Source organism: Drosophila nasuta, chromosome 3 (genome assembly GCF_023558535.2).
Source record: "Drosophila nasuta strain 15112-1781.00 chromosome 3, ASM2355853v1, whole genome shotgun sequence".
Classification (NCBI taxonomy): Eukaryota; Metazoa; Arthropoda; class Insecta; order Diptera; family Drosophilidae; genus Drosophila; species Drosophila nasuta.
In genome coordinates, this window is record NC_083457.1 from 19,091,510 (window position 1) to 19,117,245 (window position 25,736).

General features: G+C 38.4%; 5 protein-coding genes across 8 annotated transcripts; 4 read left to right on the top strand and 1 right to left on the bottom strand.

The window, feature by feature from the left end:
• The first annotated feature begins 69 nt into the window (after window positions 1-69).
• Window positions 70-6,822, top strand: LOC132794043 (calpain-A). 2 transcript variants are annotated; one of them, XM_060804265.1, is made up of 13 exons: window positions 70-169; window positions 1,853-2,052; window positions 2,641-2,817; window positions 2,879-3,080; window positions 3,142-3,262; window positions 3,322-3,562; window positions 3,630-4,262; window positions 4,324-4,442; window positions 5,475-5,517; window positions 5,576-5,717; window positions 5,782-5,997; window positions 6,062-6,391; window positions 6,456-6,822. In XM_060804265.1, the coding sequence occupies exons 2-13, from the start codon at window positions 1,879-1,881 to the stop codon at window positions 6,539-6,541; spliced, it is 2,484 nt and encodes an 827-aa protein (XP_060660248.1). In that variant the 5' UTR covers window positions 70-169; window positions 1,853-1,878; the 3' UTR covers window positions 6,542-6,822. The 2 variants fall into 2 exon arrangements, with proteins under 2 accessions (XP_060660248.1, XP_060660247.1); XM_060804264.1 differs by lacking the exon at window positions 70-169 and adding an exon at window positions 178-338 and having other exon boundaries at window positions 6,456-6,821.
• Window positions 6,823-7,071: 249 nt separating this feature from the next.
• On the bottom strand, window positions 7,072-13,778 carry LOC132794041 (focal adhesion kinase 1). 2 transcript variants are annotated; one of them, XM_060804260.1, is made up of 19 exons: window positions 13,593-13,778; window positions 13,000-13,108; window positions 12,747-12,934; window positions 12,144-12,673; window positions 11,970-12,079; window positions 11,683-11,912; window positions 11,385-11,622; window positions 11,087-11,326; window positions 10,891-11,023; window positions 10,698-10,830; window positions 10,498-10,561; window positions 10,359-10,439; window positions 10,097-10,301; window positions 9,895-10,034; window positions 8,841-9,832; window positions 8,577-8,666; window positions 8,104-8,507; window positions 7,928-8,038; window positions 7,072-7,871 (listed from the first exon to the last, which is right to left on the bottom strand). In XM_060804260.1, exons 2-19 carry the CDS (start codon window positions 13,052-13,054, stop codon window positions 7,430-7,432), a joined length of 4,386 nt encoding a protein of 1,461 aa, XP_060660243.1. In that variant the 5' UTR covers window positions 13,055-13,108; window positions 13,593-13,778; the 3' UTR covers window positions 7,072-7,429. The 2 variants fall into 2 exon arrangements, with proteins under 2 accessions (XP_060660243.1, XP_060660245.1); XM_060804262.1 differs by lacking the exon at window positions 13,593-13,778 and having other exon boundaries at window positions 9,684-9,832; window positions 13,000-13,397.
• Window positions 13,779-14,008: 230 nt separating this feature from the next.
• On the top strand, window positions 14,009-18,280 carry LOC132794042 (transcription elongation factor SPT5). The gene is made up of 11 exons (XM_060804263.1): window positions 14,009-14,146; window positions 14,243-14,619; window positions 14,748-14,872; window positions 14,931-15,068; window positions 15,130-15,580; window positions 15,637-15,874; window positions 15,937-16,363; window positions 16,424-16,619; window positions 16,679-16,994; window positions 17,087-17,494; window positions 17,559-18,280. Exons 2-11 carry the CDS (start codon window positions 14,251-14,253, stop codon window positions 18,125-18,127), a joined length of 3,237 nt encoding a protein of 1,078 aa, XP_060660246.1. The 5' UTR covers window positions 14,009-14,146; window positions 14,243-14,250; the 3' UTR covers window positions 18,128-18,280.
• An 878-nt stretch (window positions 18,281-19,158) lies between these two features.
• On the top strand, window positions 19,159-23,337 carry LOC132789420 (tubulin beta-1 chain). The gene is made up of 2 exons (XM_060797427.1): window positions 19,159-19,320; window positions 21,904-23,337. The coding sequence occupies exons 1-2, from the start codon at window positions 19,264-19,266 to the stop codon at window positions 23,188-23,190; spliced, it is 1,344 nt and encodes a 447-aa protein (XP_060653410.1). The 5' UTR covers window positions 19,159-19,263; the 3' UTR covers window positions 23,191-23,337.
• Window positions 23,338-24,329: 992 nt separating this feature from the next.
• On the top strand, window positions 24,330-25,648 carry LOC132789430 (elongin-C). Of its 2 annotated transcripts, XM_060797447.1 has the most exons (3): window positions 24,330-24,492; window positions 24,566-24,770; window positions 25,434-25,648. In XM_060797447.1, exons 2-3 carry the CDS (start codon window positions 24,568-24,570, stop codon window positions 25,573-25,575), a joined length of 345 nt encoding a protein of 114 aa, XP_060653430.1. In that variant the 5' UTR covers window positions 24,330-24,492; window positions 24,566-24,567; the 3' UTR covers window positions 25,576-25,648. The 2 variants fall into 2 exon arrangements, with proteins under 2 accessions (XP_060653430.1, XP_060653429.1); XM_060797446.1 differs by having other exon boundaries at window positions 24,332-24,770.
• Window positions 25,649-25,736: the final 88 nt, after the last annotated feature.

Below are 25,736 nucleotides of genomic sequence, written 5' to 3' on the forward strand. Positions count from 1 at the left end.
GTGCTATCGATTTTCGATAATTTTGTGTTGTGACTTTGTCAGCTGATGAGAGAAATTACACACATACATACATACATATGTTGCTCATAGTAGTTGGCAACATGCTACATGTATAAAATTCATTAACAATTTTTGTTGAGCAGCAGCGAAAGTTCGAAAATTCTTTTCAGTGAGTAACTACATAGCGTCAATGACGAATGTGTTGCTGATTCTTCTCAAATTAAAGAAAACTGTATTCTTGTGTAAATGTGCATATACTACGTAGTATTGTTGTCAGTTTTAAAGTGATAGTCTGCAAGTGTGCGTGAAGTGGGGAAATCGTTTATTCAATCTACAAGGTTTATATTAATCAACAAATATATTTTATATATTATAAATAGACTTTGTCTATTATTATTGGCTCATATACACCAATGTATATGTGTAAGTGCGGGCTGTGGCATGTGGTGGAAACAGTCTAGGAACTTGTGATTGTTATTAAACCTGTTTCAACTTCGCATTCGAATTTGTGGTTAAATGCTTTAATTAATGTTTTCGCCCTATGATGACGAAGGTGCAAAAGGAAATATTTATAAAGTGAATAAACTTGGCCAGCACCACAACAAAACTAATTCGCATCTGCACACATGCACAGGGAAAGCGGGCGTCAAACTTAAATGTTTATGCTAATTAAAAGATAAAAAATTTGTGCGTAAATAAATGTGTATAGAAGTATATTTACTTTCGATGCCGCCGTCTACAAGCATTCGATAAATAAATGTTTTGAAATGACACACACACATAGTCTATACATATTCATATGTTTGTATGTTCTTTGCAATGATGTCACCATCCAGTTGAATATCAAAAAAATGTTCATCTGTTTGGTATGTAACAAACATCATGCCGCATTTTGGTAGATACATATGTATTATCTTATATACGAACAGCGCCCTCCGGATAGACTTCAAATTATTAACTTTAATATTCTTATCTTTAATGACTCACATTAGAACGGTTTCAATTTAAGTCTTTCGTTTTAAAAGAAAATAAATTATATAGTACTCCGCATTTTTAACCGAATTTGCCAAATAATCCAATGCCACGGTTAGAGATTATTTGCATTTATGTGAAAAGGATTGCAATCGTAAATTTTGACTGTTTAAAAACGATTAAAGCATTTATTGCCAGTTTTATTACTGTCTAAGTCCATAAAACAAGCGTTATACATGATGTTTACTTATGAACGCCCTTACTAAGTTGTCATGTGTGCGGAATTGATAAATTGCATTTGGTTTAATGGGTTTATTTATTATCTATCTATTTGTTTATCTAATTATATCATTTTTTTTGTTTATTTACACTGTCGATAAAAAATAATCTTATAATTGACTTATTTATCAACAAACAAACGAAATATCAATATGAATGTTTAAAAGTAATAATTTTGAAAGTTCAATAATTTTGACTTGTTGATTTTAATAACTATTTGCTAAAACCTCATCAAATAAAGTCTGCAAACCAACTAATAAATATTAGATAGTTTATCGTAAGAGTTTTGCAGATATAAGTAAATAATGATATACTAATTGAGAGCAACTCATTGCGTGACTTTGAGTAGTTTACACACGCCTTGCAGATACTTATGAATACATATTTACATATATACACCCAAGATAATTAAAATATAATTTCCTACGGGACTATATACTTGGTTAACATCTACGCATGATGTCAACACATTACTTAAATACCCAATGGGGTCAAGGTGTCGTGTTTATTACAATATTGGTCCCAAAATGATAAATTACAAAATTGTAAAGCCAAAAAGCTTTCTCTAGTTTTAATGCTTATGATTTTTTATTTTTTTTAGATTTTCCAACAACATAGGAATTCAAGATGGATGAACTCAAAGGATTCTTAAGACAGGCGGGGCAAGAGTTCCTCAATGCCGCCGGCGATGCCGCAATGGGCGCCGCCAAAGAAGTTGTTGGATCTGTGATCAATGAAATTTTTGTGAAGAAGGAGGCCGAAACAAAGCGAGTTCTGCCTAGCATCAAGAACATGCGAGTGGTAAGTGTGATTGACGAACTAAAGTGAGGGTACATCATTCTATCTAACATACAGTCGTACAATCATACATTTTAATACCTGCTCAATCCATTTACACTTTCCTTTTGCCATTCGAATTCAGCGACCCTTGCAAAGTGAGGTAGCCACTGTGAATGGCAACGTAAGTAGTCCGTTAGTTGACAGTATCTCTTGCAAGATGTCAGACGGTCGAACAAAGCTTACATTTTTACATTTTGCTCCTCTAATCATGCATTTACACTCTACTCTATTCTTGTCATTGAAAACTCTATTTAAAAACTAAGCGACCCTTGCAAAATGCAGTAGCTGAATTTAATGGTAATGTAAGTACTTTGCTTTTGCAAGGATAACACGTTGTCGTCCTTCTTTATTACTTTGTGTTTGTGTTCGTGATTGTGGCTGTGTAAACATTTTAGGATACATCTCACATTTCTCTTACTATATGTATATGTATATGTATGTATACTTCTTGTATAAAATGTAGAGCAACATTTTTCATATTTTCCCTTTCCACAAATATAGTAAATTTCATATGTTTGTGATACTAATAAGAAAATGCATCGTTTTTAGCTGGGTGAGACGAATGCTGGTCTGGGACACAATGTCGATGTGCAGGATTACGAGTCATTGCTGAACGGCTGCCTGGCGAGTGGTTCGCTCTTCGAGGATCCCCTTTTCCCCGCTAGCAACGAATCCCTGATGTTCTCACGTCGACCTGATCGGCACATTGAATGGCTGCGTCCGCATGTAATATATTCTATATACAACGTGATGCGATTTTTCTTAACTCTCATTATATACTTTACAGGAAATTGTGGAGGATCCGCAGTTCTTTGTGGAGGGTTTCTCTCGATTTGATGTGCAGCAGGGCGAACTTGGAGACTGTTGGCTTTTGGCTGCCACCGCAAATTTGACACAGGAATCGAATCTCTTTTTCCGCGTAATTCCACCGGAGCAAAGCTTCCAAGAAAACTATGCGGGCATCTTTCATTTTCGCTTTTGGCAGTATGGTAATTATTGAATTTGTTTAAGTATTTTTACACTACTAAATTATTTAACTAAATTGATTAGGTAAATGGGTGGATGTGATTATTGATGATCGTTTGCCGACATATCGTGGAGAGCTACTCTATATGCATTCGGCGGAGAAGAACGAGTTCTGGAGTGCTCTTTTGGAAAAAGCCTACGCCAAGTATAATTGCTAATCAATTATTGAATTAACTCATTTCCTAATGCCTATAATTTGTATAGACTTCATGGCTCTTATGAGGCGCTAAAGGGAGGCACTACTTGCGAGGCTATGGAGGATTTCACTGGCGGTGTCAGTGAATGGTATGACCTCAAGGAGTCGCCGGACAATCTATTTACCATTTTGCAAAAAGGGGCGGAGCGCAGTTCCATGATGGGTTGCTCTATCGAAGCGGATCCTAATGTGCTGGAGGCTGAAACGCCTCAGGGCTTAATTCGCGGACACGCTTACTCCATCACCAAGGTGCGAGTGCTGCTCTTCAATTTGGTCGTAATTTGTTAATACATTTGTTCTTTATTGTTATTTGCAGGTTTGCCTTATTGACATTGTGACTCCAAATCGTCAAGGCAAGATTCCCATGATACGTATGCGTAATCCGTGGGGCAATGAAGCCGAGTGGAACGGACCTTGGAGTGACAGTTCACCCGAGTGGCGTTACATACCTGAGGAGCAGAAAACGGAAATTGGATTGACTTTCGATCGTGATGGCGAGTTCTGGATGTCGTTCCAGGACTTTTTGAATTATTTCGATCGCGTCGAGATCTGCAATTTGTCACCAGATTCATTCTCGCAAAAGAGCGATGACTATCAGCAAAATGGCAAGCGCAAATGGGAAATGTCCATGTACGAGGGCGAATGGACGCCGGGAGTGACAGCTGGAGGTTGCCGCAACTTCTTGGAAACTTTCTGGCACAATCCCCAGTATATTATAACACTCGTCGATCCCGATGAGGAGGATGAGGAGGGACACTGCACTGTGATTGTGGCCCTGATGCAAAAGAATCGCAGATCGAAGCGCAACATGGGCATGGAGTGCTTAACAATTGGCTTTGCCATCTATAGTCTAACTGATCACGATCTGCAGAATCGTCCGCAGGGCATCAATTTCTTTAAATATAAATCGTCAGTTGGCCGCTCGCCACACTTTATCAACACACGAGAAGTATATATTATATTAATTATTATCTCATCAATTAATAATTCTTTGCATTCCATTTGAATAGGTGTGCGCTCGCTTTAAGCTACCTCCGGGTCATTATCTGATTGTACCGTCAACTTTCGATCCAAATGAGGAAGGCGAATTCATCATTCGAGTCTTTTCCGAAACTAAAAATAATATGGAGTGCGTATACAATGCAAATGCAGAAGAGTTTGTATATTAGATCTAAAATTCGGCAGCCGATAAATATTTCAATTATTCTATCTATGCAATATGCGAGGGGTGGGTACTGTGATTACCTTGATTGTTTGTACCTGTGTGCATGTGTAACAGCTAACTTATGCTATCGTAATATATAAACCTGTGGGAAGATAAAATAGCAGTATGTTGATTAAATTCTGGCTCTAACATGTTCTCATGCTCATTTCAAAAAAGTTTTCTAACTCATACTCATAAATACCTAAACATAACGGTGTTTGTATTTCTTCAATTAATGCTCACTCAAATGTTAACTGCACTAATCTAATCTAAAAAACTCAGCTGAGATTATAATCTAACAAGTTAATGTAAATGTAATGTAAAATGTCAAACCTGCAATAAGATGAGTAATATCTAGCACGTTTCCGTCTCGGTTCTATAAATTTGTCACTTTAGCTTAACATTACTCACCGTAATGTAAGAATAATTACTAGTATAATTAACAATTAATTCCGTTGCAGGTTTGTATAAGCTATTATTTTGCCCACAGGTGTAAAATTAGAAATCTTGTTTTTGTTTTAGAGTACATTCCAAAAATGTTATTGTTGAATATCCCTTAGTGGTAGCAAATTTTAAAATATTTATTTAGTTGCACATCATTAAATCTGATCAATTTTAAAATTTCCTTGATCAATCTATTGTTTTATGAACTTAATTGAACTAAAACGAGTATTGTAAATTACTGCATTAAAAAGTATAATGTCAAACGACAACTAGTCAACATATAATGGATTGAGTATTTGATAAATTATAATTTATTCTGTTCTGTAAATGGCGGACCTCCTTTAAATGCATATTGCCCTAATCTTATTGTACGTATTATTACAATTTTCAAATGTATTATACTATTGCTCTATTTGAAATAGAAATATTGTAGCTACATATCGACAATTTAATAAAACCTTATATTTTATCAATCAATTTTCCAAATCAAATTTTTCACCAACTTTTATGTAGAGAGAACGACGATCATGTTGGCTACGGAGGTCATGCGGATGATGTAAGATAATAACCATTTCAACAGAATATTATTTATGAATATTGTTTGTGCATCTTAGGTGGTACCTGCAATTCCATCGCCAAGGCCCACAGATCCTCAAAAGGACAGCTTAAGGCGACTGTTCGACAGCATTGCTGGCAAGGATCAAGAAGTTGATTGGATGGAGTTGAAACTCATCTTGGATCACTCCATGAAGGATGGTGAGTTTGATATACATATTAATATTATATCAAGTTTTTTTAAGTTTACCTTTTTACAATCCAGATTTACCAAAGGCAATCGAATACAGTCGCTTCCAAGCCAACAATGCTTTTGAGACTCAAGCAGCTGGCATGGGAGGAGAGGACTCTGGCAATGCCTGTGGGTTGCTTGCTCTGATTTGTGGGCCATTCCTTAAAGGCACACCCTTCGAAAATCAGCTAGGAGCGGGCGATCAGTCTAGCAAGCCACTAATAGAAAATAATCCAACTATTAATCGACGTAAGACATCAGCATGAGTGGAATGTAAACATAATTCTCATATTGTTCTCATTATTTATAATAGCTATTGTTGACGAGACGCACGGCTTTTCCAAAGATGTTTGCCGCTCTATGGTGGCTATGTTGGATGCCGATAAGTCCGGGAAACTGGGTTTCGAAGAATTTGAGGCTTTGCTTTCTGATATCGCCAAATGGAAGGCGATCTTTAAGCAATACGATACTGACAGCTCTGGCCGCATTTCAGGCTTTCAGCTTCGTGAAGCACTTCAATCGGCTGGTTATCATTTAAATAATCGTGTGTTGAACGCTTTAGGTCATCGTTATGGATCGCGAGACGGAAAGATTGCATTTGATGATTTCCTCATGTGTGCCGTCAAAATTAAGACATATATAGGTATATATAGAAATTGATTTATATTTCGAATACCTTTCTAACGTATTTCAAATATAAATTCCAGAAATATTCAAGGAACGAGATGCCGAAAAGAACGAAACTGCCACATTTACGTTGGAGGAATGGATTGAACGGACAATATATTCCTAATTACATTCAGTAGCAACTCAGCTCGTTAATAATTGTTCTATTTACGCGATGTTGTTGATTTTTCATTTGCATTTGTTTAAATGTTATGAGCATATACAAAAACCGAACAAAGAATTTAATAGATATTTGTATGACAAGGGCATAATCTATTTTCTCACCACATAAATTCAATCAGTGTTCTCGTTATATGGATATTCATCTGCTTTCGTACTTTTACATATTTTTGTCATCTTTTAGTATCGAATATCAAATAAAACTATGCAATATATTTAATTAAAAAATGCATATTATTATTATTAATGAAATTATAGCAAAATTTAATTTAAAAACCATTTATTTCTATTCTGTGTTTCTTATTCGCCAAGTTTGGTTTCGCTTAGTAATGTTAAATTTGGGACAGGACACAGCTAAGATCTCAATTATTTCCCAATATCACATACTATTCAAAGTGCATCAAGTGGCAGCTTTGACCAAATCCTAACCGTCCTTAATTCTCTGTTCCATTGAAATAAAAACGAATACTTTCGATATTCCTACTAGTAATTGTTTGATTTAATTACATATACATAAGTGTCTCTTAAATGTATTTTTGACTATTTGACGAATTAATAATGCATTAACAGCGGCCGGCCGAAGTTGAGTGTTCGTCACATGTAAAGAACATAAGCAGTATACATAAAATATTTAATGTGTGTATATGAGAGTTTAGTTTTTTGTTTTTCTTTTCTTTTCTTTTTTTTTGGATGAATTGCGCATTTGTAAGAAAGCACATACTTATGTACATATGTATTTTGGCTTGTTATATACACAGAATGTTAGCGTATAGTACTCTATCTTTTAATAAAGTTATAAAAAAAAGAGTCAAACTATTCCATTTTTTTTTTCAATTTATCCATGGCTATGTAGGGCGGAAGTGTTACTATACATATGCTCAGCGGATGAGCTGCTATTCAACGTGTCTTCAATTATTTTTAAGGGCTCGTTGCCCGTCGTCGCAACCGAGCTAATATCAATATCTCTCTGTAAGCTGCCAGATTTATTTCCCGTTTGTGCTTGTAGCTGCCGAGCGTTGAAGCTGTGCGCCAAGCTCTCATTGTCGTATAGACTGATGTCATTTACATTGCCACTAATATCGCCAATTAGTGAAAAAGACGATGGACCAGCTACTTCACAGCCCAATTGACCAGATTGCTGTTCACAGTTTACAGATGAGCTGCCTGATTCTTTCGAGGTACTTGATATCTGTTGATATCGATTTCGAATTGAGTCGACTACATCAAAGAGATTCTTTGCATCCATTGCCAAGATGTGCGCAGCAGATAACATACTCCTAAAAGTAAATTATATCAATATAATTTAAAAAACACAATGTTAAGAAATACTTGCTTTCTGTATTCATTATCCAAGGTCGTGTCATTATATTGATGAGCCAGTCGCATTGCCGAGACTAATTCATGCATGTCTTTGGAAAGTACTTTGTGCGCCATCTCCACTTCTCTGCAAGCACAAAAAGAATATGCCATTGAAAATATTGATTTAAATAAAGATATTTGCCTTCTTACTTCAGGGCTTGCGCTGGAAACAGTATCGAAATTTTATCGACCGATTTAAGTAGATTCCTAAGTTCGACACCAACATTTTTAACCAAATGCAAGTAGCCATCAATGTGCGACTTTTCCACACCTTGCGAAAGCAACATTATTGATTTGACTACGGCAGTTGTGGCGCAATAGACTTCGTCGTTGGCACGATTTACGGGTCGAATGACATCAGGAATTTCACTATTTCGAGACCTAGAGCCATTAGATTCCTCAGCTGCTGTCAAATAATCCAACGAGAGTTTTGTTCGCGAGTTCGAGTCCGGTAGAATTGTTGGTCCAGCTGATGTCAAGTCTGTTTTAAATGTTTGATGCTTGGCTAAAATGTCCGTAACAGCTCCCGGTGGTATAGAGCTAGATCGCTTTCTCTGCAAAATTGAAAATGTTTTTTTTTTTAATGCACAATAAACTATTGTCGAATAGAATATAAAACATACCAGCATTTCCTCTTGATGCAGCCATTCACCATCACTATTGCTGTCCTTGCGTTGTTGCCGCAACTTTTCACCGATTGGATTGGGCATATTCTGCAAATGAATGTCACACACATTGTAGTTCATATTAGGTTCAAAAGTGCTAAATTCTAGCTAATAAATAACTTAAAAGCGTAAACAACTAAAAAATATATGTTCAAATGATACAAAAAAATAAAGGAAAAGCGGAAAAAGAGGTATCCATTTGATGTGCATCGTCCCGCAAACCTGATTTGTAACATCAGTATTTAGTGGCATGCAGGCAGCGCCTTCCTGGGAGAGATTAGTCTGTTGTGTCCACTGCGAATTCCAATCGCATTTAAGCTCGTCAACTTCTTGTAGAGCAGCTGGCGGACCATTGTAATCTTGTGTCTTTTGATTTGAATTGATTGGTGATGAATGCAGCAGTGATTGCATTGTGGCATTCGGTACTTGTTTAACAGACACGCAAGTTTTGAGGCCAGCACCCCCAAAATCGTAGATCTCTTCGGGCAAGGCTTCACATTCAATGGATGTTTTCATTTGTTGGCGATAAGCATGAAAGTGACTATTGCGGTCCATACTCCTCGAACGATCTGCTGGGTGTGGTGCAACTTGCTTGTGATAATTCATATTTTGAGCCGACATTAGTGACTGATGACGCTCCAGGCTGCCACCCTTGGACAACATTGTTTTATCCATCGTTGGCTGATGCCTTTCGAGGCTGCCGTAAATACTATAACCTGCAGCACGCGTCATTTGATTAACAGTTTTGTTATCCATTTGCATTTGATTGAGGTGAAAATCGCTCTCCGTAGGTGGCGCACATATGATAAAGTTGTTCTTCATCGATAAATGATCGGTAAATAATACCTGGGGCTTAATATGCATGGCATTTAAAGTGGATGAGTCGAATACACTAGTTTCAGATGACGATGGATTAAGATTATGAGATGAGATGCTGTTAGTTGGAAATTTATCGGAATCAGCGACAGGATCGAGTTTTAGCAGCTCCGCTGCAGGGAGTTTAGTGGTTTTAAGCGATTGACTTGAATTACTGGCATCTAATCCTACGGCTAAAGTGTTAAATACCGAGGCAGGTGTAGTGTACGCAGCGGGATTAATGCCACGTTTTTGGTTCTCCATCATGAGTCGAGCGAGCACCGCCGGATTTTGGGCAATTATGTATGTCTGTGGCACAATGCCTTTTTCCTCGCTGGCATTCATCAGGCTTGGATTATCTATAAACAATAATAAATCTGTATAATATTCTACCTTAGAGGCATGTTACAAGTTATGTTACCAATGTCACTAATAGTTCTCGATGGCTTCAAGGGAGGAATGTCATTGTCCTCGGGGCCTAGCCAAGAAGCGCCAGCTACTCGGCGGTGTTCCCGTCGCATGGTCTCAGACGCATTTATGCTGTCTTCCAGTAGAATTTCACTATAATCCAAGAAATGTATATGTTAATTTATTAAGAAAAAAAAAATGTTTTGAATACATACTATAATGTCTCTTTAATCCGCTTAAAATTGGGTCGTTTAAGAGGCTCGTAAGCCCAGCATTGCGACATTAGGGAGTATAACCGTGGCGGACAATTTGGCGGTAGGGGAAGCCTTTCTCCGTTTTCCAGTTTTGTGATTACTTCGCTATTTTTGACGCCTTGGAAAGGCTTCACGCCTAGCATAAGAATCTCCCAAATGCAAACACCTAAAACCAAATATATTCATAAAGATAACATGAATTTAAAAGCATTTTATAGCTTACCAAACATCCAGACATCACTAGCGGTTGTGAAGCGTCTAAAATTAATTGACTCTGGCGACATCCACTTAATCGGTAGCGCAACTGAAATAAGTACTTTCATTACCCTAAATTCAACAAAGACAAGTTAAATGTTGCAAACCTGTGGGTGTTGAGTGATAATACGATTGGTCGGAGACCCAGCGAGATAGACCAAAGTCAGCCAACTGAAATGATTTAAATATGAATTAAAATATTTTCTTAAGCTCTAACTTGATATTTTAAATCTATCATTTGAAATTGAAAATATGATTAAATGTAAACAAATCATAAGAATACTATACTTGTTATTTAATCACACACCTTGACACAAGTGGGAGTGCTAACGAGAACATTACGCGCAGCAATGTCTCGGTGCACAAACTTCTTAGACTCCAAATAGCTCAGCGCTGTTGACAATTGGTAGCAATATTTAAGCAAGGTTGCATGGCTCAGTCTGGCAATATAAACTTTTGATTAATCACATGCAATTTGAAAACAATAATCTGAATTTCACCTATCACTATTCGCTTTTAAGTAGGCGCGTAGTTCACCAAGTTTCGCCAATTCCATTACTATCCAAATCGGCATAATGCTGCAAATGCCAATCAGACGTATGATATGTGGATGGTCAAACTTTTGCATTATATCTACAATGAAAAATGGAAAAATTAAATATAGAACTAGCCATATATCTATATATATTAACTTACATGCTTCTGCAAGGAAGTTTTCTGTCTTTTCGGGATCCTCATTTGCCTTACATGTCTTTACAGCCACTTGAATGACATCGTATTTGGTGTCGCTATTACTTAAAGCACTGTCATTTGCTTTAGTTTTCGATTTGGCTGATACTGGAAACGTATAGCTCCCAACGTAAACGTCTCCAAATTGACCCACGCCTATTTTCGCGCTAAGCACAATTTGCGAACGATCCAGCTCATAGTTGCGTACTAAAAACATGTATGAACTTGAATATAACATGGTAAAAACCATTAAGCCTTTGTTTACCTGTGGGCGTAGAGTAGTCTCCTTCGCCTTCCAGTAAACCAATTTCAGCATAATCATCTGTTAAAGTTGGTTTATTCTTTGGCGATGAAGTGTTAGGAGCTTCTCGCAATGAATTCGAAGATTTCGTTAATGTGTCGGTATTTGGTGTATTTGATTCGCGTTCCCAAATCGTGAATTCAACATCTTTTGTCAGCAATCGGCAATATCCATCAATAAGATCGGCAATGCTTTCAGCGGTCTGCAAAATGCATCACGATTAGTTATATATTAAAATTTTTATATTAATGTATTAATTTACATTTACTCCATTGCATGTAATAATTAAGTCTTCTTCAATATTTGAAGCAGATATTTTGATTTGAGTTTTGATTTTTTGACAATTGCAATTCAAGTTCTGCGACTCGAATTCTGTGGACTTATCCTTGGCGAGTTTTTCCTTTGGTAGAGCGCAGGTTCTGATCGCAACGACATCTTTAAATTGTGCTACATTTGTTAAACTGGCTTGAGGATGTGTCTGGTAGGAGATTCCTGTCGAAAAATATTTGTTTAAGCTTCTTGTTTCTACTAATGGTTAAGAATAATTACCGATATGGGGACCAACATGCAGAATGCCAGAAATATTCCAAGCAGAGCTCAGGGTGACAGAAAATTGTTCATAGTCGGCTAATGAAAGGCTCTTCAGAAGATCATAGAACCTGCAATCATTGGCAAATTGATTTTAATTTGCTAAACTAAAAAAACAAGAAAAATTGAACTTACTTTGTTAAGTACTCAATGTCGTTGTAATTGTAGACCCTTTTGTATCCCACCTGTATCATTTTCTTCAGATTCTTTGGCTTTATTGTGACTATCACAGCTTGCGGAATGAAATATTTAAATCCAATTTCCTTTTCAATGTAATCGATGTGCTGTTTCTTATCCGGCGCCTTAAGAGTTATATTTTTGAAATAATGACGCACGCCCAAACAGCAAAGTTGCACCGCCAAATCAACATCAACAGAGGCAATGTTGGCTTGTATATAATCTTCCTTTAGCTGATCAAAATAGTAGAAACAAGTGGTTTTGTCCTCGTCAAACAAATCTTGAATCCTGTGTGGCACATAGCGAACGCGCAGTTCAACGCGCCACACGCCTTTGGTTATGAATCGCCTGCCTTGATGCACATCTCTATTTTCCGCCATCTCCGATGTGCTTGGATCATTGTTTGGACAATCGACATTTGAGCACCCGGGCGACAAAATGTGCGACATCACCTTCTCCATTAACGTGGTCCTCGCTAGCCATACAATCTAAACAGAACAACAAAACAGTAAACAATGTAAATATTTAGTGTAAACAAATACGGGTACACATTTTACTTACTTCTTTCGTGATCACATTCAACATACGACATGCATACCGTTGTGTGCTCGGCGGTGGCTGACCATCTTTGCCGAACTCTGACACCGTCTTTTTGATAATGTGCAACACGGTTTCATTCTTATTGAAGCCAATCGCCTTGAAGCTCTTGTTTGGCATATGCACATGCAGCACATAGTCTTCATCGTGTGCTGAGAGCAATAAATGCATTATGCTTTAAGTATAGAGAGCGTTAAAGAAATTTCTATTTACTTACATTCATTGCACATATGTGGTGGGCTTTGGCTTTGATTGACCTCCGCTGTGTTCATGTTTCAAATGTGTATATCGCACCGTTGGCGATTTTTGCGTGTGTGCATTCACCACCTAAGTATGTTGAAAGTATACGTATTTAATCCAGACTTACTGTAAGCTTTTAAGAATTTATCGCCGCGTAGCAAAGGACTAACTGCGTCATTAGCCAAACTCCACAAGTGCACTCTACACCCGACACCTACTGCCTATCGCTAAGCGCCTACAAGCCCGCCCACTTACTATCATCACCCACAGGTTGCAGCCTAGCGCTCAATCGATTAATCGCAATCTCTAATTTTTTAAAGGAAACTTGTCTGTATGTATGCACGTAAGTGCATATAAATACATATACACACATATGTACATAAATATGTATATGTAAGTACAACTTTAAAATGAAGTGTTCGGTTACTTATAATTACGTGAACTTTTCGCGACGACACAATTGCATTTTCGCCATCTTTACAATTAACACAATCTAATAAACTACAATCATTTTAGCCATTAATATTTAATTATTTCATAATTTTACTATTTTAAAACAGCAACTACTTCCCTTTACGGTTGCTTCTTCTTGCCGAGTTTTCTATTCGTAGGGGAGTGCCAATATGTTGTACATGGTATTATGACGCCATTCACACAAGAGAAAATGCACTAGCTACATATGACGTCACAAACATACAGGTGTGGTAAGGTAAGCAATTTTTTTTGTCTCTAAAAATTTAAATATATATTAAAAGTCATTGTTTAATAATCGTTACGAAACAGTTAATTGTCTTTAAAACTGAAGCTACTCTAATAGAAATGCTACATTACAATAAATACATTATTTAATGTAACAAGGAATACCCCTCACGCTGACACAAGCTGAAGTAAAAACATATGGCAGCCCAAAGCAGTGTGGCCATTTATGGATTATATTATTACTGGTAAACTAGAAAGTAAATATTTGGTTTATTTTGGAATCTACTCTGCGGTCACGCTTAAACCAGGCGTCTATAAAAAAGTAAAGTGCAACCCTATCTATGTGGAAACAGTGTGTTGGAATTACGGAAAGTTATAAAGTTTAGCAAATGAACAATAAACATACATAGTTTAATAACCAATATGTAAGTAACAAGCCCAGGTTACCTTTAAAGTAAATGCGTTTGATTTATTTTGCAATATTAACAAAAAGCACACTTTTGTACACGTCTACAACGCAGTGTGAAAAATGTCGGACTCCGAAGTCAGCAATATGTCGGACAGTGGCTCCGAGGATGGATCGATATCTAACAAGTCGCAGCAAAGTGTTCGATCCAAATCTGGCTTTCGATCAAGGTCGCGATCCGTGTCCAGATCCAGGTCTAGATCATCACGGTCACGGTCGCATTCGGCTCACTCTGGCTCTGGGTCAGATTCCCCTCAACCACAGGGAGGACGTGCAAATCGACGCAAGAGCGAGGACTCTGAGGACGATCAGGGTGAAGATATAGACTCGGAGGAATACGACGAAGAGGAAAACGATGACCATCCAAGAAAGAAGAAGAAGAAGGAGCGCTTTGGAGGTTTCATCATTGACGAAGCTGAAGTGGATGACGAGGTAAAATTGTAATAAACAAAAACAGGTTTTTCTTTGTGTAATTCAATCTAGTCAGTGCGCCGTGCGCAGTTGTTCTCATATATTCATATTGCAGAATTCTTATGAATGTTTATTGTTTGTAATTAAAGGTGGACGAGGATGATGAGTGGGAGGAAGGCGCCAACGAGATTGGCATTGTTGGCAACGAAATTGACGAGCTCGGTCCAACCGCTAGAGATATTGAAATTCGACGACGCGGCACCAATTTGTGGGAGTAAGTCAACGCATTTACAAAATATTGTGAAATTTTGTTAATTCCGTACCCTTTTTAGCACTCAAAAAGAGGATGAGATCGAGGAGTATCTGCGAAAGAAATATGCTGACGAATCAGTAGCGAAGCGACATTTTGGTGATGGTGGCGAAGAAATGTCCGATGAAATCACTCAGCAAACTCTGTTGCCCGGCATCAAGTGCGTTCTCAACTAATTAAACAACATAACAAAACAATAATACAACTTTACATTTTGCTAGGGATCCAAATTTATGGATGGTCAAGTGCCGCATTGGTGAAGAGAAGGCGACGGCATTGCTCTTGATGCGAAAGTTCTTAACCTACTTGAACACCGATGATCCTTTGCAAATTAAATCGATTATCGCACCAGAAGGTGTGAAGGGATACATCTATCTGGAGGCATACAAGCAAACACACGTCAAAACCGCCATCGATAATGTGGGAAATTTGCGTGTAGGCAAATGGAAGCAGGAAATGGTGCCGATTAAAGAAATGACAGATGTTCTCAAAGTCGTCAAAGAGCAGGTTGGCCTTAAGGTCAAGCAATGGGTGCGATTAAAGCGCGGTCTTTACAAGGATGATATTGCGCAAGTGGACTATGTGGACTTGGCACAAAATCAAGTGCATCTCAAACTTTTGCCACGCATCGATTACACCCGCATGCGAGGTGCATTAAGAACCACAGCGACGGTAAGTACCACAATATAATGTTAATTAATTAAGACTAAAAGATTCAATCTTTCTAGGAGAATGACGATAGCAAGCGTAAGAAGAAACGTCGACCAACAGCAAAGCCATTTGATCCTGAGGCTGTTAGGGCTATAGGAGGCGAAGTTCATTCGGATGGTGACTTTTTGCTCTTTGAAGGAAATCGCTACTCGCGCAAAGGGTTTTTGTACAAAAACTTCACCATGTCCGCAATTCTTTCGGAGGGTGTTAAGCCAACACTGGCTGAACTGGAGCGTTTTGAAGAAACACCAGAGGGTAAGTCGCTATTGCTGGCCAAATTATAATTATATTCACAATATTTCAATTGATTTTCATAGAGGTGAATATGGAAATTATGGCCAATGCGAAGGATGATCCTACGGCCGCTCATTCCTTCTCCATGGGTGATAATGTTGAAGTCTGCGTGGGAGATTTGGAAAATTTACAAGCTAAGATTGTTGCTATTGATGGCACCATGATCACAGTGATGCCCAAGCATCAGGACTTAAAGGATCCACTTATCTTCAAAGCAAGCGAGTTGCGTAAATACTTCAAAACTGGCGATCACGCCCGAGTTTTGGCTGGACGTTATGAAGGCGAAACCGGTCTAATTATTCGTGTGGAACCAGCGCGTGTTGTGCTTGTCTCTGATTTAACTAATCATGAGCTTGAGGTGTTGCCACGAGACTTGCAGCTCTGCTCTGATGTCGCAACTGGTGTCGATTGTCTTGGCCAATTTCAATGGGGAGATCTTGTGCAACTCGAGTAAGTTGGATACATAATAATTTGGTGTCCATCCATTCCTTATAATTATTTAATTTATAGCTCTCAAAATGTCGGTGTTATTGTGCGCTTGGAACGAGAGAACTTTCATGTGTTGGGCATGAATGGAAAATGCATTGAGTGCAAGCCAACTGCTCTGCATAAACGTCGGGAAAATCAGAATACTGTTGCTCTTGATGCTGATCAAAATCAAATTCGTCGTCGCGATATTGTCAAAGTAATGGAGGGACCCCATGCCGTAAGTGTTATAATATAACTGCAATTTCAAAAAGGTAACTTTTGTATTTATTTTTCTAGGGACGCTCTGGCGAGATCAAGCACTTGTACCGCAGCTTGGCATTCCTGCATTGCCGCATGTACACAGAGAATGGCGGAATATTTGTGTGCAAGACACGTCATTTGCAATTGGCCGGTGGCAGCAAGACTAACGTCAGCAATCCCAACACAATGGGTGGCTTAGGATTCATGTCGCCGCGCATACAATCGCCAATGCATCCATCTGGTGGTCGTGGTGCTCGTGGTGGATCACGGGGCGGACGCGGCGGATTCCGTGTGACTCGCGACCGAGAACTTTTGGGCAAAACCATCAAGATTTGTGGCGGACCTTACAAAGGTAAGATAGCTTACTTAATCATAAACTTTGCTGTTTGAGTTAGTATAGAATCGAGGAAACTCACTACTAATATTATTATATTAACCTTACAGGTGCTGTGGGAATTGTTAAAGATGCTACTGAGAGCACAGCCCGTGTGGAGCTCCATACATCGTGTCAAACCATTTCAGTGGATCGTAATCACATTGTAATTGTCGGAGAACCCGGCAAGGAGGGCAGCGTATCTACCTATGGTCGCACTCCGGCACGCACACCTGGCTATGGAGCTCAAACACCCAGCTACACTGCTGCTGGCTCCAAGACGCCTCTGGTTGGCAGTCAAACACCCAACTGGGATACTGATACGCGCACTCCTTATGGCACAATGACGCCATCACATGATGGCAGCATGACGCCGCGCCATGGTGCTTGGGATCCCACTGCCAATACAACTCCGGCTCGCAATACTGACTTTGATTATTCGTTGGAGGAACCAAGCCCCAGTCCAGGCTACAATCCAAGTAAATTATTTTTATTTGCCTGCTATAGAATTTACTTTTAATTAATGAATAACTGTATCTGTAGGTACTCCTGGTTACCAAATGTCATCGCAATTCGCACCTCAAACTCCTGGTACGCTGTACGGCTCGGATAGAAGTTATAGTCCATTTAATCCAAGCCCCAGTCCTGCACCATCTCCTTATCCGGTTGGTTATATGAATACTCCTTCGCCATCGACTTACTCACCCAATACACCCGGCGGTGTTCCACAATCGCCATACAATCCACAAACACCTGGCGCCAGTCTGGACTCCACCATGGGCGATTGGTGTACTACTGATATTGAGGTGCGAATTCACACGCACGATGATACCGATCTTGTTGGTCAAACTGGCATCATACGCACTGTTTCCAATGGTGTCTGTTCTGTGTTCCTGCGCCAGGAGGATCGTAGCGTGTCGATTGTCAGCGAGCATTTGGCTCCGGTTCCACCCAATAGCGGTGATGAATTCAAAGTTATCTATGGCGAGGAAAGAGAATCTGTGGGCAAAGTTTTGTCCAAACAAGAGGGTGACGTTCTTGTCTGCAAGATAAATGATGAGGTTAAAATGATACCCATTAATCATTTGTGCAAGATGAAGTCCATTGATTAATTTTGCATTCTTTTACAATTAATTTCAAAGTGTCGAGAAATAATCCAGTTTCACTTGTTTACTTGAACTGCTTATAAAACAATGTTATAAATGTCGAAATTTTGAATATAGAGCATACCCACTAATAGGGGTAAACAACAATTCATATGTTTCTTTTTATTAATATCTTGAATCGAAATACAATTTCAAAAACTTACTTTTCCACACTTCGAAGGATAAAGGATAATATTAGTAATGTAGTCCTCTCTTTGGGAAGTCTCTAAAAGCTGTTACCTATGTTTAAAAATAACAGTTTATGTTATTCTTTATATTAGCTTTTCTCAACTGAAGTTACTGCCTAGAATTCCCCACAAAAAAAAAGCTTTTGCCATTTATAGATTAATATTGTACAACACTGTTTTTACTGTTGGCGAAGGTCCTGGTGGCGTTCGTAATTCAAAATATATTCATAAACAACATGACTCAAAAGATTATGCTTTATTATTCTTCTATTTTTTTTTAGTTTACTTCGAATTTTAGCAATGACATAGTGCAAATTATCTTCCCACTATCAATCTTATCTTTTTTTTCGAAGTGCATATGTTTTCTTTGTGCAAAAAAAAAAAAGTAACTTTGACAAGTTTAATCTGCATATTTACAAAACAAAGTGATAAGATAACTTAAAAACAAGCCAACAGTGATAAATATATCGAATAATCTGTTCGTTCTGATCAAATGTATATATATATTCTTACTATTCACTTCGTAAATACATCTGTTTAATGAAAATAGATATCAGTGTTACTGAAAATATTAGCAAAATATTCCAATTCATGCTCAATTAAGTACATAGAAAGTTTATATATCAATATTACTTAAAGTATAAGCAATAGTTGAGGATACGTACATAAGCATTTATGACGTATTCTAATTTCTGTTACGCATTGCCAACCTCTTTTATGCGCACATGCGACCTATGGGTATTTTTTGAATATCGCGGTCTGGTCACATTTACCGTATGTTATATTATTCCGGCGAATTCTATTGCAGAGTCAGACAGTATTCGTCGTGTGAAGCGGGCAGACGTGTGTTTGTGAATACAAGCAGGAAATATTATTTAAGCTAAAAGTCTAAAACTTATACAAAAAAAAAACAAAATGAGGGAAATTGTACACATCCAAGCTGGTCAGTGCGGCAACCAAATCGGAGCTAAGGTATGTAATAATGTCTTCTATATCTTGGAATTTCCTTAATTGAGTTAAAAATAAAAATGAAGTACAGTTAGCAGTCAACATGGCGTCATTTTCATACTGCCATGTGGCAAATTTATTGAGGCCACCCGGCTTTTGCGCATAAATTTCTATAATACATATACACACAGCACACAAATGCATATTTATGGATATAAATATGAGTGCAAGCATATGAGATGTGTATCCATAAACGTTTAATGCAGTTTTCTCCATTTCTAAGCACATCTGTTCAAATGAACTTAGCAATCGTTACAATCTAGATATTCCATTTTTTAAAGACGCATTGGGTGTGTCTGCATTTTCATAGGTATCTGTTGTGTATGTATTAGTAGTTATATATTTGAATTTAAATGCATTTATCATTTTTGGTTGTGCTCAATCCATTTATCATAGTGAATGATTACTGTTTAGCTTACGTATGTATGAGTAAATAGATGTATGACTCATTTGTTTTAATACTCTTCGTGAAAGTCGCTTTTCGTTGTATGTGTAAGAAAACATTTTTTTGTATACCGACTGTGTCGGTATGTAATTGGTGAAAGGTACTTTTCTTGCATCTCAAATTAAAGTTTCTTGACTGACTTCATTTCCACTCACATACACACCAACACATAAGCAACAAGACTTTTTCATGTTTTTTGTGTCGGCCGGTTTCTGGTCCGATCTATGTACTATGTATGTACATACATGTATGCGCCTTGCTGCCGGAGTTTGTTGAAGAGAAAATATGACGTCATTTTACCTAAAATGGCTGAACCGGTTGTCGACCGGTTCGCAGTGGCACTAAATGTTCACATACATACACACGTACTTATCTACGTATTTTGCACATATATTCGCTATGTATGTGTGTAGAGACCATCTCCTATGTGTATGTGTTTTTTGCCGATGTAATCTACACAGAAAAGTCGCTTTAAATATGGCATTATTTGTTGTTGTATACAAACATTGAACGACGTGTACACACAAATGTTTGTATATGTTTACATAGTTGAGCTTAATAAGTATAACATGCAATCAATTAGCATCAGAGCTGAATGAAAAAAGGTGAAATAAGCAATTGCAATTTCCCCGAGCATAAATACCATTTAAATACATGCATACATACGTGCATAAGAGTGTGCAAGTACATGACACACCCAAAGGCGGCGTTGCCAGTTTTCATGCACATGCGTAAAGTAAGGCGGCGTTTTGCCGGCTGTGCCTCATTGCGAATTCGCTTCGTCATCGCATCGGTAGGCAGACTGGCAAATCAATAGAGTCCTTGTTGTCCTCGGCATGGCACTGCAAGGTACAAAAACCTACCCTTGTAACAGCTGCATGACTCGTTATGTATATATATGTGTACATACATAGGCAGATGCATACATTAAGATCTATAATATACATATACATTTGTATATGAGAAAAATAGGTGCGGGCGCCTTGTCACGCACATTGCAGGCAGGAGGCGAATGGCTTGAAATTTGTTCTCTATAGATACACACTTACTTAGGGGTAAGTTTGGGCAGCGTGACAAATACTTTTCCCACTTACAATTAATTTGTGGCAATGTAGTAAGAGTTTTGTTGATATGCAGTAAACAAAGCCACAACAAAGTACGACTCAAAAAGTGACGTAATCTAGCCAGAAAATTCACTTCTAACGCCAGATGGCAAAAGTTTTCGCTGCAAGCGGTGGCCTCGGCTAGAAGAAGCAGAGAGTGAGCGACAACAACGGTCGCTTTATCATCGTTCGCTGTGTGGGTTGGTGGCGATGATGTAAGCTCGCCTCTGTCTATGTATGTGTGTATGCGTATCTGTGTATACGCCTATGCTCAAGTATGACAGAGAGGGAAACAGATTTGAGGTCGGCAGCTTAAATCGCAACTACACTTATGGCGTGCTGCTGTTATTGCGTGGGGCGCATGCATAGGTAGATTGAGAAGAGAGATATATATAAAGATCGAGACACAGCCTACATGCATATTTGGAAAGCCAACAACGACAAGACCAAGTCTCAGACTCAGTCTCGTACCCAGACCACAAAGGTGGACAGCTGGCATTATGATAGACCCACGCAAGTGCCGCACCATGATGTTGATTTTGATGATGACGATGTTTCCGTTGTCGTTCGGCCCACCAAAATAATAAAAAGAAAAAACAATCTCATGACAAACTATTCAGTTCCCCCGGCTTGTTGTGACTATATAAAGCCTGGTTTATTTGCTTCTTCAATTGAGCAGACTCATGCCAGCTCATACATAACGGCATATATGTATGTACTTAGAAATCAATAGTTTATATAGCTATAGGTTCACGCCCTTTTTGGTACAACTTGACAAATTCTTTATTGATTCCTTAAGCAGAAAAAGAATCTGTTTTCTATGTAGCGATTTTCTCAAAATATACACAACATCAACGGTGGCTTTAAATCTTAACTTGGTTGAGCCAAAAAGACAGTATTTGCCATTATGAAATTCAAATAGTTTCGACTGCTTTTAGGATAGTTTGTCAATTATTTCCAGAATTAAACTTTACAAAACGCTTTCATTTCGAATTACAGTTCTGGGAAATCATCTCCGATGAACATGGCATCGATGCTACTGGTGCCTACCATGGCGACAGTGACCTGCAATTGGAGCGCATCAACGTGTACTACAATGAGGCGTCCGGTGGCAAATATGTGCCCCGCGCTGTGCTTGTGGATCTGGAACCTGGCACCATGGACTCAGTCCGTTCGGGCCCCTTCGGTCAGATCTTCAGACCCGACAACTTTGTGTTCGGACAGTCGGGCGCAGGCAACAACTGGGCCAAGGGTCATTACACAGAGGGCGCTGAGCTCGTTGATTCGGTGCTCGATGTTGTCCGCAAAGAGGCTGAATCCTGCGATTGCCTGCAAGGCTTCCAGCTTACACACTCGCTTGGTGGCGGCACCGGCTCTGGCATGGGCACTCTGCTTATCTCCAAGATCCGTGAAGAATACCCCGACAGAATCATGAACACATACTCCGTGGTGCCCTCGCCAAAGGTTTCGGACACCGTTGTGGAGCCCTACAACGCCACACTGTCGGTGCACCAGCTGGTCGAGAACACAGATGAAACCTACTGCATTGACAACGAGGCTCTCTATGACATCTGCTTCCGTACACTGAAATTGACCACACCCACGTACGGTGACTTGAACCATCTGGTGTCTCTGACAATGTCGGGCGTTACCACTTGCCTCCGCTTCCCTGGCCAATTGAATGCTGATCTCCGCAAACTTGCTGTCAACATGGTTCCATTCCCCCGTCTGCATTTCTTCATGCCTGGATTTGCTCCACTCACATCTAGGGGCTCCCAGCAGTACAGAGCTCTGACTGTCCCTGAGCTGACCCAACAGATGTTCGATGCCAAGAACATGATGGCTGCCTGCGATCCACGTCACGGTCGCTACCTGACCGTCGCCGCCATCTTCCGTGGTCGCATGTCAATGAAGGAGGTCGACGAACAGATGCTGAACATTCAAAACAAGAACAGCTCATACTTTGTTGAATGGATCCCCAACAATGTGAAGACCGCTGTCTGCGATATCCCTCCCCGTGGTTTGAAAATGTCTGCTACCTTCATTGGCAACTCCACCGCCATCCAGGAGCTGTTCAAGCGCATCTCTGAGCAATTCACCGCTATGTTCCGTCGCAAGGCTTTCTTGCATTGGTACACTGGCGAGGGTATGGATGAGATGGAGTTCACTGAGGCTGAGAGCAACATGAACGATCTGGTCTCTGAATACCAACAGTACCAGGAAGCCACCGCTGATGAGGATGCTGAATTCGAGGAGGAACAAGAGGCTGAGGTCGATGAGAACTAAAGTCTCTCATTCTGACGCTCTCGCCGCTCTCTGTCTAACTTCTCAAGTTGCGCGAAATAAAATGAGAACAAAAAATTAAGTTTAAAAAGTGTTTGTTCTTTAAAAGGTCGTAACCAATAAAGTCGAAATTATTTCTTCTGAAATCTATTTATTGCCTTGGTAACTAACATAAACAATCGTTTTTTCTTGGGAAAATGGGGTTAATTTGAATGTTTTGGATTTTAAAAGAATTTAGATGAATAACATAAACTTCCAAAAGTAATGTGGATAACTTCAATGGAAAAGAAAACTCGGAAATTTTAAAGAATTAGTTTTGTATTTATTGAGAATATGCGCACGCATGAATGAATTAGAAATAATGAAAGGAACGTTGATAAAATAAGAATATAAAAATTATTATTGCATTCAGACTTTGAAATGTGAAGGCAGGTCACGGTAATCGCAGAGCCACTATAGTATTTAGAATCGTGCATTTTCAAAGATATCATAATATGATATTTGTTCATTCATAAAGAAAAGAAAATCAATTAGCAATATCGAGCGTACAGACATTATGTAGATGCATATGTATGTATATTATACAGTGAACCCTCTCTTGAACGTTGACTCATTGTTTCGCGTAAATTCGGTCTTTCCAAGGGGTATGCCCCTTGAAAATGCTTTGCGAACTACACCAAATATAGAAACGGAGTCCGTCTAATAGAAGTTTCAGTTAAGGGAGTTTTCACTAAATGCAAATTATGTAGTTAAATAATTAAATTTGAATTGCGATGAAGGTATCGATAACCAACAACAAGTACTCAGTATCGAGCAAGCACATACATTTTGCAGCACTGTCCCAAAAATCGAGCAGATTGATATCGAAAACAAACGGGACATGCAGAAATTATTATAATTTTTCTTAATATAGCAACCGAAAATGCTCCATGGTAACAAAAGGCATCAGTCATTTGATTATAAATATGAGGATGCCTATGTATGTATGTCGCTCTGATTATAATAGCAACATTGAGTGCACCCCTTTGGATTATGCTAGAAAGCAAACCAAAAATCAAAACGAGGGTTGCCAAACCGTGACATTAAACGAAAAGTAGTGCTTATATATGTTTATGTATATATAAAGATTTTTTGACGTGCTCAATAAGATTATTAAATTGTTCGTAGATATACGATTATTAAGTTGCATAAGTTAATAATTATTCTACGTTGAATTAAATGCGTTACCCAACACTGCATTATATATAGACATACATACATACATATGTAAGAATTTAAGTGTTGTCACCGACTGATTTTTGGCCAGTAAGACAAAAAAAAATATAAATAAGTTGAATTATTGCGAAAAACCAAGAAAATTTAATTACTCCGATGATAGCAATGGATGAGCAGCGCAGTGATAAGATCTATGGCGGTTGTGAGGGCCCAGACGCCATGTACGTGAAACTCATTTCATCCGACGGCCACGAATTTATTGTAAAACGCGAACACGCTCTCACCTCTGGCACAATAAAGGCTATGCTATCTGGTCCTGGACAATTTGCCGAGAACGAGGCTAACGAAGTGCACTTTCGGGAAATTCCGTAAGTACCAATTAACCAGCTCCCAATCATAGTAGTTCCTCTAGCAAGTACACTGCTGAAATTCGCAAATCGCAGAGTGACCTATTGACCGGTTCATGAAGGGTACGTGAAGATTTTCTATGTATATTATATACGTACATACACATATATTATATATATGTACAGTGCATACACGTCTCTATCAGTTGATGCAATTTTCAAAATGCACCGCGAAACCCTAAAGTTTTGTATCTTGTGGATACCATTATTAACAGGCTTCAAAGTCGAACGCTGTTCTATTTTGTCTACTTAGTTTTATTTGCTGCTGTTCCCACTCTCTTTTCACTCTGTGGAAGGTATGCGAAAATTGTCGATTTATATATTATGAATAATTTCATACTCTTCATTATGCACTTATCGATTTTCTGCCATCAATGTCAACATAATTCCCATCTCATTGTAATAATTGGGAAACGCTCTTGAGAGACGTTAAAATATAAATACTTCTAGATCTCCCCAACCTCCATTGGTAAAATTCTTTTACCTATAGCGGTTCACAGATTGTTTTGCTCCAAAAGGAATCAAATGAACTTGTACCGTTTGTAGTTTACACATTAACTATTCATATCTTATCGTTACAATTATTAAAATACTAATCGAACGTATTTGTATTTATCTTTTCAGATCACATGTCTTACAAAAGGTGTGCATGTATTTTACATATAAAGTTCGTTATACCAACAGTTCAACTGAAATACCAGAATTTCCGATTGCACCAGAGATTGCCTTAGAACTATTAATGGCAGCTAACTTTCTAGATTGCTAAGATATTGGTTTATTATTTGATAATGTTAAAAAAATTATACAAAATGAAGTAAATAAAATGTAATTCTCCTGTGCTTCACTTTCTTTTACTCTAATCATTTGATGCTAACCGAACACTTTGAATTCAATTTAGCATATTTGGTTTATTCATTTTACAATCTT